This window comes from Xenopus laevis, chromosome 9_10L (genome assembly GCF_017654675.1).
Source record: "Xenopus laevis strain J_2021 chromosome 9_10L, Xenopus_laevis_v10.1, whole genome shotgun sequence".
In the NCBI taxonomy this organism is placed as follows: Eukaryota; Metazoa; Chordata; class Amphibia; order Anura; family Pipidae; genus Xenopus; species Xenopus laevis.
The window spans coordinates 72,220,675-72,236,039 of record NC_054387.1 but is presented as its reverse complement, the minus strand read 5'-3'; the positions used below and the strand labels follow the sequence as shown (position 1 = coordinate 72,236,039).

The 15,365-nt window shown below is 36.2% G+C and overlaps 1 protein-coding gene across 4 annotated transcripts in view; it reads right to left on the bottom strand.

Annotated features, from left to right (window-relative positions):
* slc4a10.L (solute carrier family 4, sodium bicarbonate transporter, member 10 L homeolog) overlaps window positions 1-15,365 on the bottom strand; it is a 104,722-nt gene that overhangs the window by 14,978 nt on the left and 74,379 nt on the right. For all 4 annotated transcript variants that reach the window (XM_041576030.1, XM_041576028.1, XM_018236859.2 and 1 more), the window contains exons 8-18: window positions 11,431-11,588; window positions 10,484-10,571; window positions 7,412-7,558; window positions 6,609-6,709; window positions 5,775-5,949; window positions 5,516-5,649; window positions 4,774-5,019; window positions 2,811-2,916; window positions 1,544-1,705; window positions 878-991; window positions 409-570 (exon numbers count right to left, since the gene is read on the bottom strand). In XM_041576030.1, the coding sequence (XP_041431964.1) occupies window positions 409-570; window positions 878-991; window positions 1,544-1,705; window positions 2,811-2,916; window positions 4,774-5,019; window positions 5,516-5,649; window positions 5,775-5,949; window positions 6,609-6,709; window positions 7,412-7,558; window positions 10,484-10,571; window positions 11,431-11,588 (1,593 nt within the window). The remainder of the gene's footprint in view (window positions 1-408; window positions 571-877; window positions 992-1,543; window positions 1,706-2,810; window positions 2,917-4,773; window positions 5,020-5,515; window positions 5,650-5,774; window positions 5,950-6,608; window positions 6,710-7,411; window positions 7,559-10,483; window positions 10,572-11,430; window positions 11,589-15,365) is intronic.

Genomic DNA, 15,365 nt, shown 5'->3' with positions numbered 1-15,365 from the left:
ATTCGAACGATCGAAGGATTTTAATCGTTCGATCGAACGATTTTCATTCGAATCGAACGATCGAAGCATTCGATCGAATGCTTTTCATTCGATCGAATGCTTTTCATTCGATCGAATGCTTTTCATTCGATCGAATGCTTACAATCGTTCGAACGAATGGAAATCGTTCGATTTTTAGCGGTCGAAGGAATTCGAATGGTCGAATGGTCGAACGATTTGTATTCGAATCGAACGCGAACTCAAAATGCGAACGTCACGCGACGTTCGCGAACATTCGGCGGACGCGAACGGTCGAAGTTCGCGCAAACATCCCTAATTTTGAAATGCATGCAACCATATTTGTAATAATGTAATATACAAAATGTAATGTTTACATAATAAATACTATATTTGTAGCTTCATTAATACCTTTAACTTGTGTTCTTTCCTGTTGATAATAACAGCTGTAATCTGTTGGTCCATAAAGATTAGAATAGTACATAGGAAAGATGGAACGATTGCAGCAACTACTGTCCACCAAGGGTTGCGTCCTAATGGGTTAACAATCCAACCACGATCATCTCTTGTAGGCTAGGTGGAAACAAAAAAAAAAAAAAAAAAAAAAAAAAAAAAAATTATATATATATATATATATATATATATATATATATATATATATATATATATATATATATATATATATATATATATATATATATATATATATATATATATATATATATATATATATATATATATATATATATATATATAGTTTTATTTTTGCTCAAAGTTACATAGACCTGCTGTTTATATTCTGAAAGAATAATGTTATACTCTGTATGGTAAAGCTTTCAGTGAACTGTCACACATTTAATTGCAGCATAACGATATTTACCTTGAATTCATTTGGGACTTGTAATTTAGGAGATGGAATTCCAATACAATAGTCAATTATTACCATGGTCAAGATAGTGAGAAAAACAGCAAAGTCACTGATGTTGGATCGGACCTAGACATAAATAAAAATAATCTCTTACATACAAATAAAAAAAAAACTTGGGGGGGGGAAACAAGGCATTTATTTTTCCAAAATACATTTTGAAGCAGGGGTTATTTTTATGAAAAATTAACTTTCCATTTAACTTCTAAATATATTTATTTTATGCATGCTTGTTACATATGGGTGTGGCCATGAAAAGCATGACACAATATGGTCTACCCATGATAGCAGAAGGGTAAAGGCAAACCTATGGTTGTAGACCAATGTGGGCATGCACATTGAAAATGCCTGTAAACTGTTCAGCTGAAGGCCTGATGCTATCAGTAAGAACTGGTTTTCTTTTTTTTTTAGGTCTACACAGGGCATGCACTGTGAATATGCCTGTAAACTGTTCAGCTGAAGGCATGATACGATCATTGAGAACTGACAAATATTGCCTTCCTATCTTTAGAACTGTTTAGGAACCTCCAGGTACCCTAATATACAATGTCCTCATATAGGATATACTTGTATAAAATAAAGATACACAATCTGAACATGTATTTTATTGTATTGTATTACCTTTGTTGGGAAATAGCGGCTGGTTTTGAATTGTTTCAGTGTCGATGACATTGTAACAGTTGCAAAGAATAAGATGACTGACCAAAAAAGCACATCAGGAACATAAGGCCCTTCGTGTCCGCAGGCTCTACCGATAAAATCTCCTTGGAATTTATGGCAAGCCTGTTAGGGGGTGGACATTAGTTTAAATTAATTTATTTTGTGAGAAGAAAACACTAGATTGATAGTTTAGTTGATCCAGATCAAGAGTTTTTCAGAAGTCTTTTGAATCATTGTGCAATATTAGAAACATTTCTTAGGCAAAGCTCAAGAAATACCCTGTCAATTTCCACATGTGTAAGATGCATAATGGGGTAAAGAAAACAGAACAAGCTTATGAAATGGGTTACTTTTCCAAATACATCAATCTGTGTCCATCTTTGTGTTACAAAATATCTCTAAAGCTCAAGCCGATTTCTTATAATACAATTAAAGCATAAGGATCCACCATCTGAATGATTCTACTAGAAAAGAAGCATGGCTTAAATTAAGCTGTAGAGGCTAACAAAACAATTCTGAAAGTCAGCGCATATCGCAAACAGCTGGAAATATACTTATTAATAGAAATATAAGCTTTCAAATATATTTTTGCATCACTTTAGATGTGCCATCTGCCATGTGTAGACAGAAATCCGCTTTTGTTCAACAATGTCGTTAACTTGATTTCTGTAAAGCATATTTTGATCACTGATGCTCGGCCATTATTTAGAGTACATACAGACACAATGGATTAGGAAGTCACGTTTCTTTCAAGCAATAATGACCATTTGACATTTGGCAGTAATGGTACCCATAAATCATGACATTATTAAGCGCCACTGTCTGTGCCCTAGAAACTATCCTGGACTGAACTGCTGGTAAACACAGTTTATCTAAAGCCTTAGTGCTTCAACCATTGTCAGAAAGCAGCTTTTCTTGTCCACAACTAAAATCCCAGTGTAAATCCAAAATTGATTCTATATCTGGTGCGGTCCTTAATACTGATCTACCACAAACTCAGAGGTTATTCCTAGTTCAGGATGTAGTAACAAAAGTTAAATTTTCAACCATTGTCAGAAAGCAGCTTTTCTTGTCCACAACTAAAATCCCAGTGTAAATCCAAAATTGATTCTAGATCTAGTGCGGCCCTTGATACTGATCTACCACAAACTCAGAGGTTATTCCTAGTTCAGGATGTAGTAACAGAAGTTACATTTTCAAAAAAAGTTACAAATTAATTTTTACTTACATCCACAGTTAGGTTGTTCCATGATATTTCCGAAGCAGTTATATTAGATGCCTTCCAATAATTCAGGGTTTTATTGCTGGGATTTTCTGGCTCCATACAACTACATCTGGAAGAGCAAGTCAGAATCTATGGGGGGGATAATCTTACAAATTGTATAATAATGTTCTTATCAATATAAATATATCAAAAGATAAATATAAATTGGTTTTTAACATGTTGGCGTAGTTTGAGGAACATGCTTATATTATCCGAATGCCTATGAAGGGTTTGCAAGATGCTTCCATGGCAGGGTCAAGCTTTTCTTAACTGTGAGAATATTAGTACTCTCGATATTCCAGCTCTAGAACCACCCATCTATGGAGGTGGAAATCCAAGTTTAAAATGTTTTAAAAGAAATCTTTCCTTATGAGTTTCTTTATAATTCAAGACACATTGGTACATACTGTTGCATGCCTATTAGCTGTCCACATTTGCACACAATTTTGCTGATATCTTTAATTATTGACCATCAGGGAAAGTATGGACAATTTGGGAGATAGTTTGGAAAGCTTATTCTGTGACCTCTCTCACTACAAACGGACTTGATTCACGGACACATTCTAATTGTTCCAATTAGTGCATCCATCTTTTATACCTCTTATTATAACCACTGCTTTTTAAATAATTGTTTTTAAATATGAAAATAAATAAAGCAAAGGGTGACATGCTGAGATATAGAAGATATGTATAGTTGAACATATTCCCCTTTAAATATCCCTTTAAGATTTTTTGTTAAGGTGTGGGGTGTGTATAAATGATATACTCTGAGGAAGTGCCTGCTAGTAAGGGCACGAAACGCGTCAGTGGTGTGTTATATGCACTGTGCCAATGCTGACAACCTTTTAAATATGAATAAATAAAGGATGTGAAGAATTTTAAACGTATCCAGAATGTGTCCGTGAATCAAGTCCGTTTGTAGTGAGAGAGTTGAAGGAATCCAATGCCAGGATGTGGGACTGGAGGTCACGTGAGTAGCCTGGACGAATGGGGAGCTCCACACTCGCAGCGAGAAAGTTTGGTTATTCTGTGACCTGTTAGGTAACAATTGATATGTCCACACTAAGATTCGGCGGATTTTGGCTTGAAATAAAAAGTCTCTTGTTTCTTTGCCAAAATCCGCCAAGTCTGTTCACGCCAGAGCCGACACAAAGCTTCGGGACACGAGAAGACAAGAAGATTCGGCTAGTGGTTAGGAGCTGAAATCAGTCGATTTCGGCAGGCTGATTTCTGCACCATCTTGCCCTAACCTTAGACTGTTGATATCTTGGATCAACGGTTCAAAGCTAGATAAGCTCCTGTTTGATACCTTTAGTTCTCTTCATTGATACATTGCTTGATTATTGTTCTGGTTACACAAAAACACCTCTACTACATATATGCTAAAGGTTCCTATAAACTTACAAAATGCATTTATTATTACAAGTTAAAGATATAGAAAGAAATTTGTATTACAGATGAAATGGGGACTGGTGTAAAGGTAATAAATATTGATATACATATATTAAAATTGCAGCATATCCCCACCTTTTCCTCTGTTTTTGCAATTTTTCCCATTTCAACTGTTTTAATTTTACCCACCAAAAACTGACTTTTTCAGTGATTTCCATATTGTTTCCAAAACAAAAGAACCTTTAGCTAACTTTTGACAAATAAGATTTATTAAATTCCATTACCCTGAGTATTTCTAATGGAAGTAATAGGAAGATCCATATATACAAATCACTAAATAATGTTAGTGTACACCATCTTTCATAGAAAATATATTTGCATCAAAACATATTTTATTCGTTATTTTTTAATGTAAAAAAAAAATCTAAATTGTCTGTTGGGAACATGTATCCAGAAATCAGATCTTTTCAAGGCTTTCTATGTTTTCCTTGTCTACTGGAATTCTGAACTTATAGGAAAAGGAGACTATACTTACGAATACTGTGTTAGAAGTTCCAAATTATTATTCATGTTGATTGGATATGTCTCACCTAGATGAAACAGCTTTTCTAAGGCCTCATAAATGAAAATGATGCAGATGAGAGCAGCAAATGCTTCCTCTGTAAAGCGGGTAATGTAACACACGAGGGAACTTGCATCAGTGGCGACCAGGAAAATGCAATTAAAAGCAGTCCAAAGACCTATGCTTGCCCTTAATGAAAGGTATGATAGGTCGTAATCCCTAGGAAAAGAAAAAAACATACATGAAAAAGGAATAGACCAAGTGGTTATTTCCCTGTTAAATATAAATATATATATATATATAATACACAAAAGCCATGAATATCTTGTAAATTATATCCTTATAAACGGTGAGTAGTGATGTCATCAGTTATAAACGGTGAGTAGTGATGCAATTTCTGTCACATGACTCACTAAAATTTGTGTATTATAATAAATAACGTACCCCCAGTTGTAAAATATGAGGATATTAGAAGTTACCTCGGAGTTCCATGACCTGTATAAAAACACTCGGCCTTCGGCCTCGTGTTTTTATATGGTCATGAAACTCCTCGGTAACTTATAATATCCTTATATTTTACAAGAGGGGGTACTTTATTCACTATATATATATATATATATATATATATATCTTTTTTCTGTATTATATGTACTTTTGCTTATAGTAAATTATTCACTTTGATGCCACACATATACTTTATATTGGAGAGACTTACTTGCAAAACTTGAATAATATCTTTTCAAACACCAACACTGGTCCTGTGCTCCCCAAAATTGTTAGCGGCTGTCCACCAAACAAGGAAAAGGCTATTCCTGTCATAGATGCTCCAAAAAGAGATTCTATTGCACTCTAAATAAATCAAGAAAAATAAGGGATAAAAAGGTACACATTGGTCCCAGGGTTCATATGTCAAATGTATAAAATTAATACATTAATATACTGCAGCTACAGCAGAGTTAAGGTCCAACACCTACTATACGACCTTCAGTTGCCTCTCCAAGAAGACCTCCAAATGTGATAACAGGAGACATGCAAGCACAGTAAAGGAACAAGACTGAAGCTAAACATTGTAAGCTGATAGCATCCTTGAAGTCACTCCAGAAGAACGGAGCTTTCCTCTTGACGTCTAATATCAGTCCCCCAAACAACCTAGAGTAAAGAATAAGATCAGATGGCTTATAACAATCCTTTAATAGCAAGGTCATAAGTGGAAAGATTGTGTATTTTCAACATCCAAGCAATGCCATAGTCTTGAAATTGTTTGAATTTACGTTTTCTGAAATCTTGAAAATTCAAATGAAAAAATGTGGTTTAAAACCTGACGAGTTTCTATATTAGTGTCTCTCTCTCTCTCTCTCTCTCTCTCTCAAGACAGGGTAATGTACTTGATATAATACAATTTCACTGTATAGGAAGGGTAAGTACTGTATATTTTTTCTATTTCTTTATAATTTATACTACATAAGGCAGTGGTTGTGCGTAGACACGTGCACCATTTTAAAGGTCCCTGTGTGGACCGAAACGTCAATCTTATAAAATAAAATAAGTGTTATCTTGATAAATCCCAGTGTGCTTCAGCTTTCTACATGGATATATAACTTTTTCTGAATAGCACCTGGGTCCTTGCTCCAGTAAGTGTGTGCCACAGCCTTTCTACATATATATATATATATATATATATATATTCCTATACAGTATTCAACGTTCACTTGCCATATTTGTTGTGATTGAAATTCATTCTGCAAAACATGAATGAGCTTTTCCAAATCCAAATCAAAAATAATCATAAAAAAACACTTATAAATCACCTTCCAGTTCTCTGTAACTCTGGTCCACTATGCCCCCCATGCTCCTCTGGCTCACCCAATGCTGCTGTCCCATTTGGAACTCCTGGAGTTTTACGTTTCTCCTAAAAGGAAGTCCATGGAAATGCAAACAGATTAGACATTTAGCAAACATGTTTTTCATAACTAAGAGAACATGGTACTAAGTAAAGTTTTGTTTAGCTTCCATCCATTTCAACCCCAAATGGCCACATTTACTAACAGCTTTAAAGGGGCAGTATACCATGTTCAACATGAGTTCAATAAATAGGACTTGTGCTGAACATACTTTTGGCCTGTTTAAATATCAACAAAAATTGATAGTTTTTGTTATTTTTGATTGAAGCTACTCCATGTTTGGTCCTTGCAAGAGGGATAATTAAATTACCAATGAACAGATAATTCTCTGACACAGAAAGGGGAAAGAATGGGGATTGTATACTAGTAATCAAATTATCTACTTCTCAAGGACCAAACATGGTGTTTAACATTTGTGCCCATTACTACATTAGCACACAGTCCAGTCCATGAATATCTTGTATAGTGATGAACTGCCCCAATGTTGGGAAAATCTGGAAAGCACTGATCTTCAGAACTTCTTCTGATTTCTGAGGATATCTCTGACATTTACATTTTCCATGTTATCTTTAGCCATATTAAACAAATCAAACCTTAGAAATACAAATCAGAAAATGTTTCATTCTGGAATCTCCTGGAAGAATCCGCAAGAAGTCTGACACTCTTAATTACTGTTACTTATAGATTCATAAAATCCTAAGGATCCTTACCTGAGATGGAACATTCTTGGGTGGCTCAATTCGAATTGTAGGGTCCCACTCTCCTGGAGGAAGCACAGTGACTTGGTCTAAAAATTCATCTATCCCAGCAACCAAGTCATTTCGATCCTTAGCTTTGTAAGCAACATCATGAAATACCTAATATTAGGTACAAACACTTAGATACAGTGGCTTGCAAGAGATTTCTCCATTAGCTCATCTTTCATGGAAAAATACTAAAATAATTGAAATAAGAATGACATCAAATACGACAAATAAATGTGTTGAAATGACTAAGATAGGGCAAATTAAAATTTAAAAAGCAAATGGTTCAAAAGATGACTGTGCAGCAGAACTTATGCTTCTCCAGGTCAAAGGATGAACAAGACAAGTTAGATCTCATTAAAGCAGCAGGATCTGGGTTAACAAGTTTCCTGATTTCAAATTTCAGTATTATGAATCAGGGATGCCCTCATCATTCCTCTAAAAAGGAAGACCTTTATTTTATGGGTTCTTCTAGTCTACCTTATGTTATGGTTTCTTCTAGGCTGCCAAGTCTCCTTTACCTCCTGGAGTTAGCATATGCACAGTTTGGTGCCCTGGGGTGCAGGGTAATTGATGCACGAGTACACTGGAATGTGACCCAGATCATTGACAGGACCCTTGAACAACAGGAGTCACAGAATCATGGTTGGAGACTCAGTTCATGGCAGCCACTCAGTTGAGCTATTCAGACATTATGTAGCATTAGGCTGCTGGTTGCAAGGTTGGATGCAGCAGGCTTTTACAGTTTAAGAAGTTTTAGTTAAAGTTAATTACAGCAAGAGAATAATATGAAGTTTGCAAAAGGTTCCTGAATATTGAAACTCATTAAAGGCAGTGGAGGTCCTCAATAAATGTACAATTATGGGGAACACACAAGCAATATAATATAATATTTTACAGAACTGCATTGTAAGGACTATAAAAGGAAAGCTTCCCAATCACAACACATAAATAGCTATCCATCCCAGCATGCAGAGAACTGTGTTAAACATGTCTCTGTACTACACACATATAAGGTCGAATTTCAAATAGAAAAAACTTCGAAATTCAAAAAGACCAACCAAAATTAAGTTGAAGTTTTTTTTCGGTCTAATAGGTTCGTATTCGGCTGAATTCGAATCGTTCGAAAAGAAGGAATAGCGAATTCGATCAAATTCAATTCAAAGTCCACCAATTGCCTCCATAAAGGTCCCCATAGGCTAAAACAGTATTTCGGCAGGTTTTAGATGGCGAATGGTCAAAGTCGAATTTTTAAAAAGACATTAAAAATTTTGATATTCGAATTTACATTTTTTACAAATTCGAATCAAATTTGGACTATTCCCTACTTAAAGTATACAAAAATAGCTCAAAATTCGAATTTCTTTCATTCGAAAATTTACCTAGACCTTTGATAATTCTGCCCCATATTCTAATTATTAGAATTGCCATTGAGTCATTAAAGGCATTAAAATCATAAAAGCCCAGGTAGAGGTTGTCAATAGTGTAGCCAGCCAGACTGCTTTGCCTTCACCTGGTTTTCTTATCCTTGAAAACACAATTTCTCTGAGCGCTTTCTGACTATCTTGGTTCAGTGAGTTTTTCAGGTATATTAAATAGATTCCTTTCAGCTTATTTTCATTTGGAGGCTATGTGAGAAATATTTTGTAATGTAAGACATGTAGTTCTCTTAAATTAAAAATCCTATCGGATTGCTGCTGCATCTATTCGTTAATGTGGTCCTGCGATCTGCCCACCCATATTGGCTACATTACGATCTGATCGTTGGGCCCTAGGGCCCACATTCGGATCAGCCCGATATTGTCCACCTTAATGTGGGCATATCGGAGATCACTACGTTTATGGCCACCTTTAGCAGAAAACTAGCATATTTATAAGTTAGCTGTTTTTGAAAGCATTTTCTAAATTTTATTCATTAATGATGCAGCTTGAGATGTAATTGTAAAAGCACATCCTTACAGAGAGGAAATAACCCTTATATAGTCTTAGTGCATCCTTTGAAAAATGTGTGGAGTTTGTTACCATGCTGACCTACTTGCTGGTAATATTTAGCATCAAAGACCAAAATATGAATATCAGTTATAATAATATTAAAATGATCACGTTCGTTTTGCATGCATCTCTTGGTAAATAGTCATTAACAGATGATGCACCTATATTTTGTACCCTGCCACCTTCAAATGCTGGCATCCAACTTTTGGGTTCAGGTTTTATAGTCTCACGTCTGCTCGCCCCGCCCCTTTTGTGACATCATTGTGATGTCATCGGTAGGTGGGGCGGCACGGGTCTATAAAAGGACCCCGGAAGAGCAGGTGCGGGCGGGCGCGGGTTGCAGCAGGGCGGGTTAGGGTCAGGTGCGGGTCAAGAAAACCCTGACCCCACATCACTAATTAGCACAATGCTCATTCTTTTTTTTGCACTTTTCAAAATAGTAAGGTGTCCATCTCTGGTGCAAAATTCAAACACCTGTAAGAAGAATTACATTTGATTGCTCATGGTCAAGTCAATTCAGTTTTGACTAATACAGACCTACTCTGATAAATGTATCCATACCATAAACCTGTTGGGTTCCTGGGTGGATATTTGGTACATCTTATTTTTCTGTTTATGCAGAGCCTGGTTGCTACGGTAAATTGGACCCTACCAACCAGATATGTTCTACACATCAAAACTGGTGAGCTGTTTAATAAAACACTAAGAAGAAACACATAGCCTTCCAGGGATGACTATAAGAATACATAACTTGTAATGCAAGCTATTATGCTGGATTCTGGAGAAAATGCTACATTGTGGGCAATGTGAATGTTCTTCTGCACATTGTACCTTTGCACTTGCATTTGTAAATGAGACCTATGCTTTATTGTAAAGTCTCAATCCCTCACAGTATGAGACTGACTTTGTTAATTTGTTCATTTTTAACAGCAGATAACTGCCAGGAAAGGCACCTCTCCCTGTAGCAGCAGGACATAACTTTTTATAAAGAAGATCATTTTTTTAAACCTTCTACTTTGTATTTGATGCCCTTTTATTATAAAATACCTCATCTGTCATGAGAGTCGCAATTGATCTTCCAATCTCATGATATTGCTGTCCCTTTCCGAGTGGTCCCAAAAGTACAAATAAAAACCTGCAGGAGATACAGGAGAGAAATGCTATGTTTATCCTCATGTAATTGGCTAGAAATAGGTCAGCGTCTGTGTCAGAAGATGCAGACGACGAGAAGAACTAAAATATATCAGAGTTTTTTTTTTTGCTGAAAAAGAATATTTTTAGCTCAAACAGCATCGAATGTGAGAGTCAGAAAGAGTGATGGAGGTAATTAGTTCCTTTTTAGCAAAATATCGAGCAGGTTGAGCTGAAGATGTTTAAGGCTTAAAATACAATCATCTAAAACCCAATAAAGCCAAAGCCATTATCTAGATTAGGTGTTTAATAACGAGCTGCATTCACAAACCTGGTAATTGCACAGTCCCAGTGCTGTCTGTGTATTAAAATGATATTTTTCGGCTTAGAAGTGCAATAAATGCTAATATTTAATATGATTCCAATACACAGAATATGCTTTAAATGTAATCTACTGTACATGTTATAGGAAAAAAGCAAATGTGCAATGATTAGCCTTGCAGCACTGAGGTCCTAGGGTCAATTCCAGCCAGGACAATATATGCAATAAATATCTTAACATGCTTGCATGGGTTTCCTCCCCCTGGTACTTTTGTTTCCACTCTCGCAAAAAAAACATACAGGCATATTCTTTGGCCCCAAGACCAGACAGAGCAGGTGGTGGCAATGGGGCCATGTCATGGCTAACTGGGTTTAAGTCCTTTTATTTACTGTTTATTTATGACTATCATGGCCACCTCTAAGAAAGTGTTAGAAAGGCTTTGTACTTGCCTCACAGCAGGAATAGCACTGATACTTTACCACATGGACTGCATTTATATTTTAAACATGTACAGTAAGTAAAATTGCAAGAAAGAGCTTACCTAGAAGGAATAGGAACTTCTGTAAGTCCAGAGAGCAGCACTGCTGGTGAGAGTCTAACAAAGGCTACTACAGCTCGATCTAAAAATTCCAGCTCTCCTACTAGAATATTGGAAGCTTCTGCTCCTGGAGGGATCTTCTTCATAAAATGCAAGTCAAACTGTAAAATGAAAAAAAACCTAATGTGAATGGAAACTTCATATTCAATACCATTTAACATGTGTCCCAGAAACAGGGGTCCTAAATCTCATTGTGGGCAAGGTGCGATTGAGCCAGGTCCCCACTCCCATAAGGCCCCTCCGGCACGCCGCTGATTCTGGGCGGATTCCGGGCGGATGGAGGGGGGGGCGGGAGCCCGGCTGCACGTCCCACGCCAGGGCCCGTCCCCCTCTAGTTATGTTGCTGTAAATTTGTAGCATAAATCAACCCTTGTAAGTGCCTACTCTATGGTAATGGTATTTGGAGGTCAGTCATGTTCTATACAATAAGAGCCATTGCTCTAACCAAAAGTCAATGCATATTCTTTGTCCTTTTTTTATTTTATCATTGTATATTGTATTACCACAGGGAACTTTGGTTCAGGGGTATGTTATAGAATGGCTAATTCTAAGTAACATTTCAATTGTTCTTCATTATTTTTAATATAGTTTTTTAATTATTTGCCTTTTTCCCTTTTTGACTCTTTCCAGCTTTCAAATGGGGATCACTGATCCCATCTAAAAACAATGGCTTTTTAAAGCTGCAAATTTATTGTTATTGCTACTTTGTAATACTTATCTTTCTATTCAGGTGATCTACTCATATTCCAGTCTCTTATCCAAAATCAATGCATGGTTGCTAGCGTAATTTGGACCCTACCAACCAGATTGCTGAAATTGCAAACTAGAGCGCTGCTGACTAAAAAGCTAAATAACTCAAAAACCATAAATAATAAAAAATTAAACACATTCAGAATATCTCAGAATATCATCATCCTCTACATCATATTAAAAGTTAAATCAAAGGTGAACAACCGCTTTAAGATAAAATTCAATAAACATAAGATTAACAGTTGTACAATTCGAGGACAGAAACTAACAGAAAATCAATGCATTGTATCTAGACACATAGATGTCTTGAAATTAAGCACTAATGACTCAATACATAATTAATACACAGACCAGGAAAATCCTGTCTATGTTTCAGTGTAATTAAGCTAAAAATAATTTGTAGCAGCAGAATAAGCCCATTGATGTTCCAATAAATATTTTAAATAATTTTTCTAATATTCCCAAATAAAACAAACAGCAGTGTTTTATTCCACAGCTATTATTTTCGTTCCTCACTGGAAATACACATAGGGAAGAAAAAGCCCCCAGGTGATGTGAGCTGTCAGTGGCTATGAAATGATACGGTGAGTGTAGTACCACAATATCAGGAGGGGCTTTAAGTTACTCAATGCTAAGTATTTTCCCAAAGAGCTGACACAATTGCACCGCTCTTTACAGAGATTATACCAAAGTGGAGTTTACAATCTAAGATCCCTGCCACATTCACAGAGACATACACACTATAGTCAATTTTATAAGAAGCCAATGAACTTGCCTGCATGTTTTTGGGCTCTAGAATTGTAGAACAGGTGGTGACAGTAGGACAAGAGGGCGGCAGTATAGCACAAATAGTGACAGTCAGGGGTTATTTACTAAAAGAAAAATTGAGTTAATGTGGCTTTAAGGAAAAAACTTATTCACTGATCTGAGAAACACCTTGAATCCCCACGGTCCTATTGAGGATAATGTAGAAATACAAGGTTAATTAAAGGTGTATTTTCAAACCAAGTTATTCAGAAAGTATACAATTTATTTATCATTCAAAAAATCATTCAAAATTCAAAGATTTTTTGAATGATAAATAAATTGTATACTTTCTGAATAACTTTGAAAATACACCTTTAATTAATCCTTGTTATTTACTAAAACTTAGATTTTTCTGGTCAGGCTTTTTAGGGCAAAAACTCAAAGCTGCAAAAAGCCCGTATCTGAATATCCACCATCTCAAACCTGTCGAGGTCATGTATAAATAGTTGTCCCTATCCAAATTTGAAGATAATGTGGTTTGCGCTGGGTTTAGCCCAATAATCTGAAAAATGTGGGGGTTTCAAGCAGAAACTCGAAACAATCATACGATTCACGGTTTTCGTTCAATTTTATCAAATTTTTTCCCAATCCGACTCATTTGAGTTTTTTTTAATGATAAGGCAAAATCAGTGATGGGAGTTTGGTGAGGCTTTTTTTAATAAAATAATAAGATATAATTGGATTTTAGTAAATAACCCCCTTTTGCTCTGTAAGTATACCAGTGCAATATTACCTCCCCCAAGGGCATTGCTGGTAGGGGCCAGAGTAAATACCCCTCTTCCCCACAATAAAACCATACTGGTTTACTTGTAATGTAGCATAGTAATAACTATAGAACTTTTGCCTCTTATAGAGCCGCAGATTAACCTTGACCCCCAGCATTTACTCTGAAGAGTTATAAAACTATCTCAGCGAGCCAGTTATCTGGAGTGCGCTGTTTCTGTACATCGTGCTGTGCCAGGGACATTTGCTTGTGATTTTTGAAAAGACTTTAATTGTGTTTTCCTGCCATTTACGTTGCCTGGCTACCGCAAAGGCTTATTTTTCCCTTTCTTGATTTATGTGCATGCTGCAAAGAGCTAAAATTAAAGGGTTTCTCTGGTTCATCCCAGTCACAGAACCTAATCTCACAGTGCGACAAGAACAATCTATTAAAAGCATATACCAAGATGTTCTCTAAGACTTGCTGTTCCGTCACATTTCACATATAATAGACATGCTTGAACACACTGACCCCTTAGGTAGAAATCTGCCCATTTGTCAGGAAATATGGTCATGAACTGGTTAATCTCTCTATAGTAGAGAAAAGTCATAAACATATTGTTTGAAATGCAGAGCTACCAACTGCATTTAATTAGCTTTAAAAGGTAACGCGGAACTAGGAAGCCCCTGAAAGATATTTGTGATGGAAGCCTGCTGCTGTGCTGAAAAATGACATGTTCCTGTCTCCTTCCAAAGCACGAAAAGTGAACAGATTTCTTTGCCTTGTATTTTGCATTTGCTAAGCTGATGTTTTGTTGCATTTTAAGAAGATGGACGCTATCTCCCTCATGAAAATAAAGGTGGATTTCTTAGAATGCATGTCAGGTATGTGAAATGATGTACTAAAAGTGTGTTGCTTTTATGTTGAAGAAGGATACGTACCATCGGAAATGTTTTATAGACCACACCCTTTGCAGCCTATCCAAGAACCAAAGCCAAGTTTGTTAATAATAGTGTAACAGTTACCTTGGGGTGGCAGTATCCAGTGCAATAAATGTACTCTTCCCCCACACCTCTAACTTGCTTTTTTTTCTATTATAGATAAATACATACACACAGCCACTGATGTTTATAGTAAAACTTCTAGCATTCTAGGGGTATCCAGAGAAACTACAGAGAGCAATGGAGTTCCAGAAGTATAAAATACTTCTGGGACTCACAATGCTTAAGAAAATAAGAAAATACACCTACTGAGTCCAGAGTCTCAAGCCCAGCAGTACAAATTCAAAACCAACCAACTAATTTCAATCCTTTTCACCCACTTATTTAATATAACTGCCTTGTGCCATTTTGTTTCTTTCCTGTTTTCGTGTGTTCAACTTTACATTTTATCTTTCTCCCATGCTTCCACTTGCAACCTCCCCAAGCCTCCTCCTGTGTCCTCCCTTGCTGACAATAAACCCAAGTATATCTTGTTTAGAATAGCATGCATTGTTGGAGTTTGAGCCTTAGTTACCTCCCTCTGAGTTTTAGGTCTAGGATAGCACTCCTAGACCACAAAACACCACTGAGTATACATAATGCTACACCTCATCGGATTGAACACAGTGGAATTAACT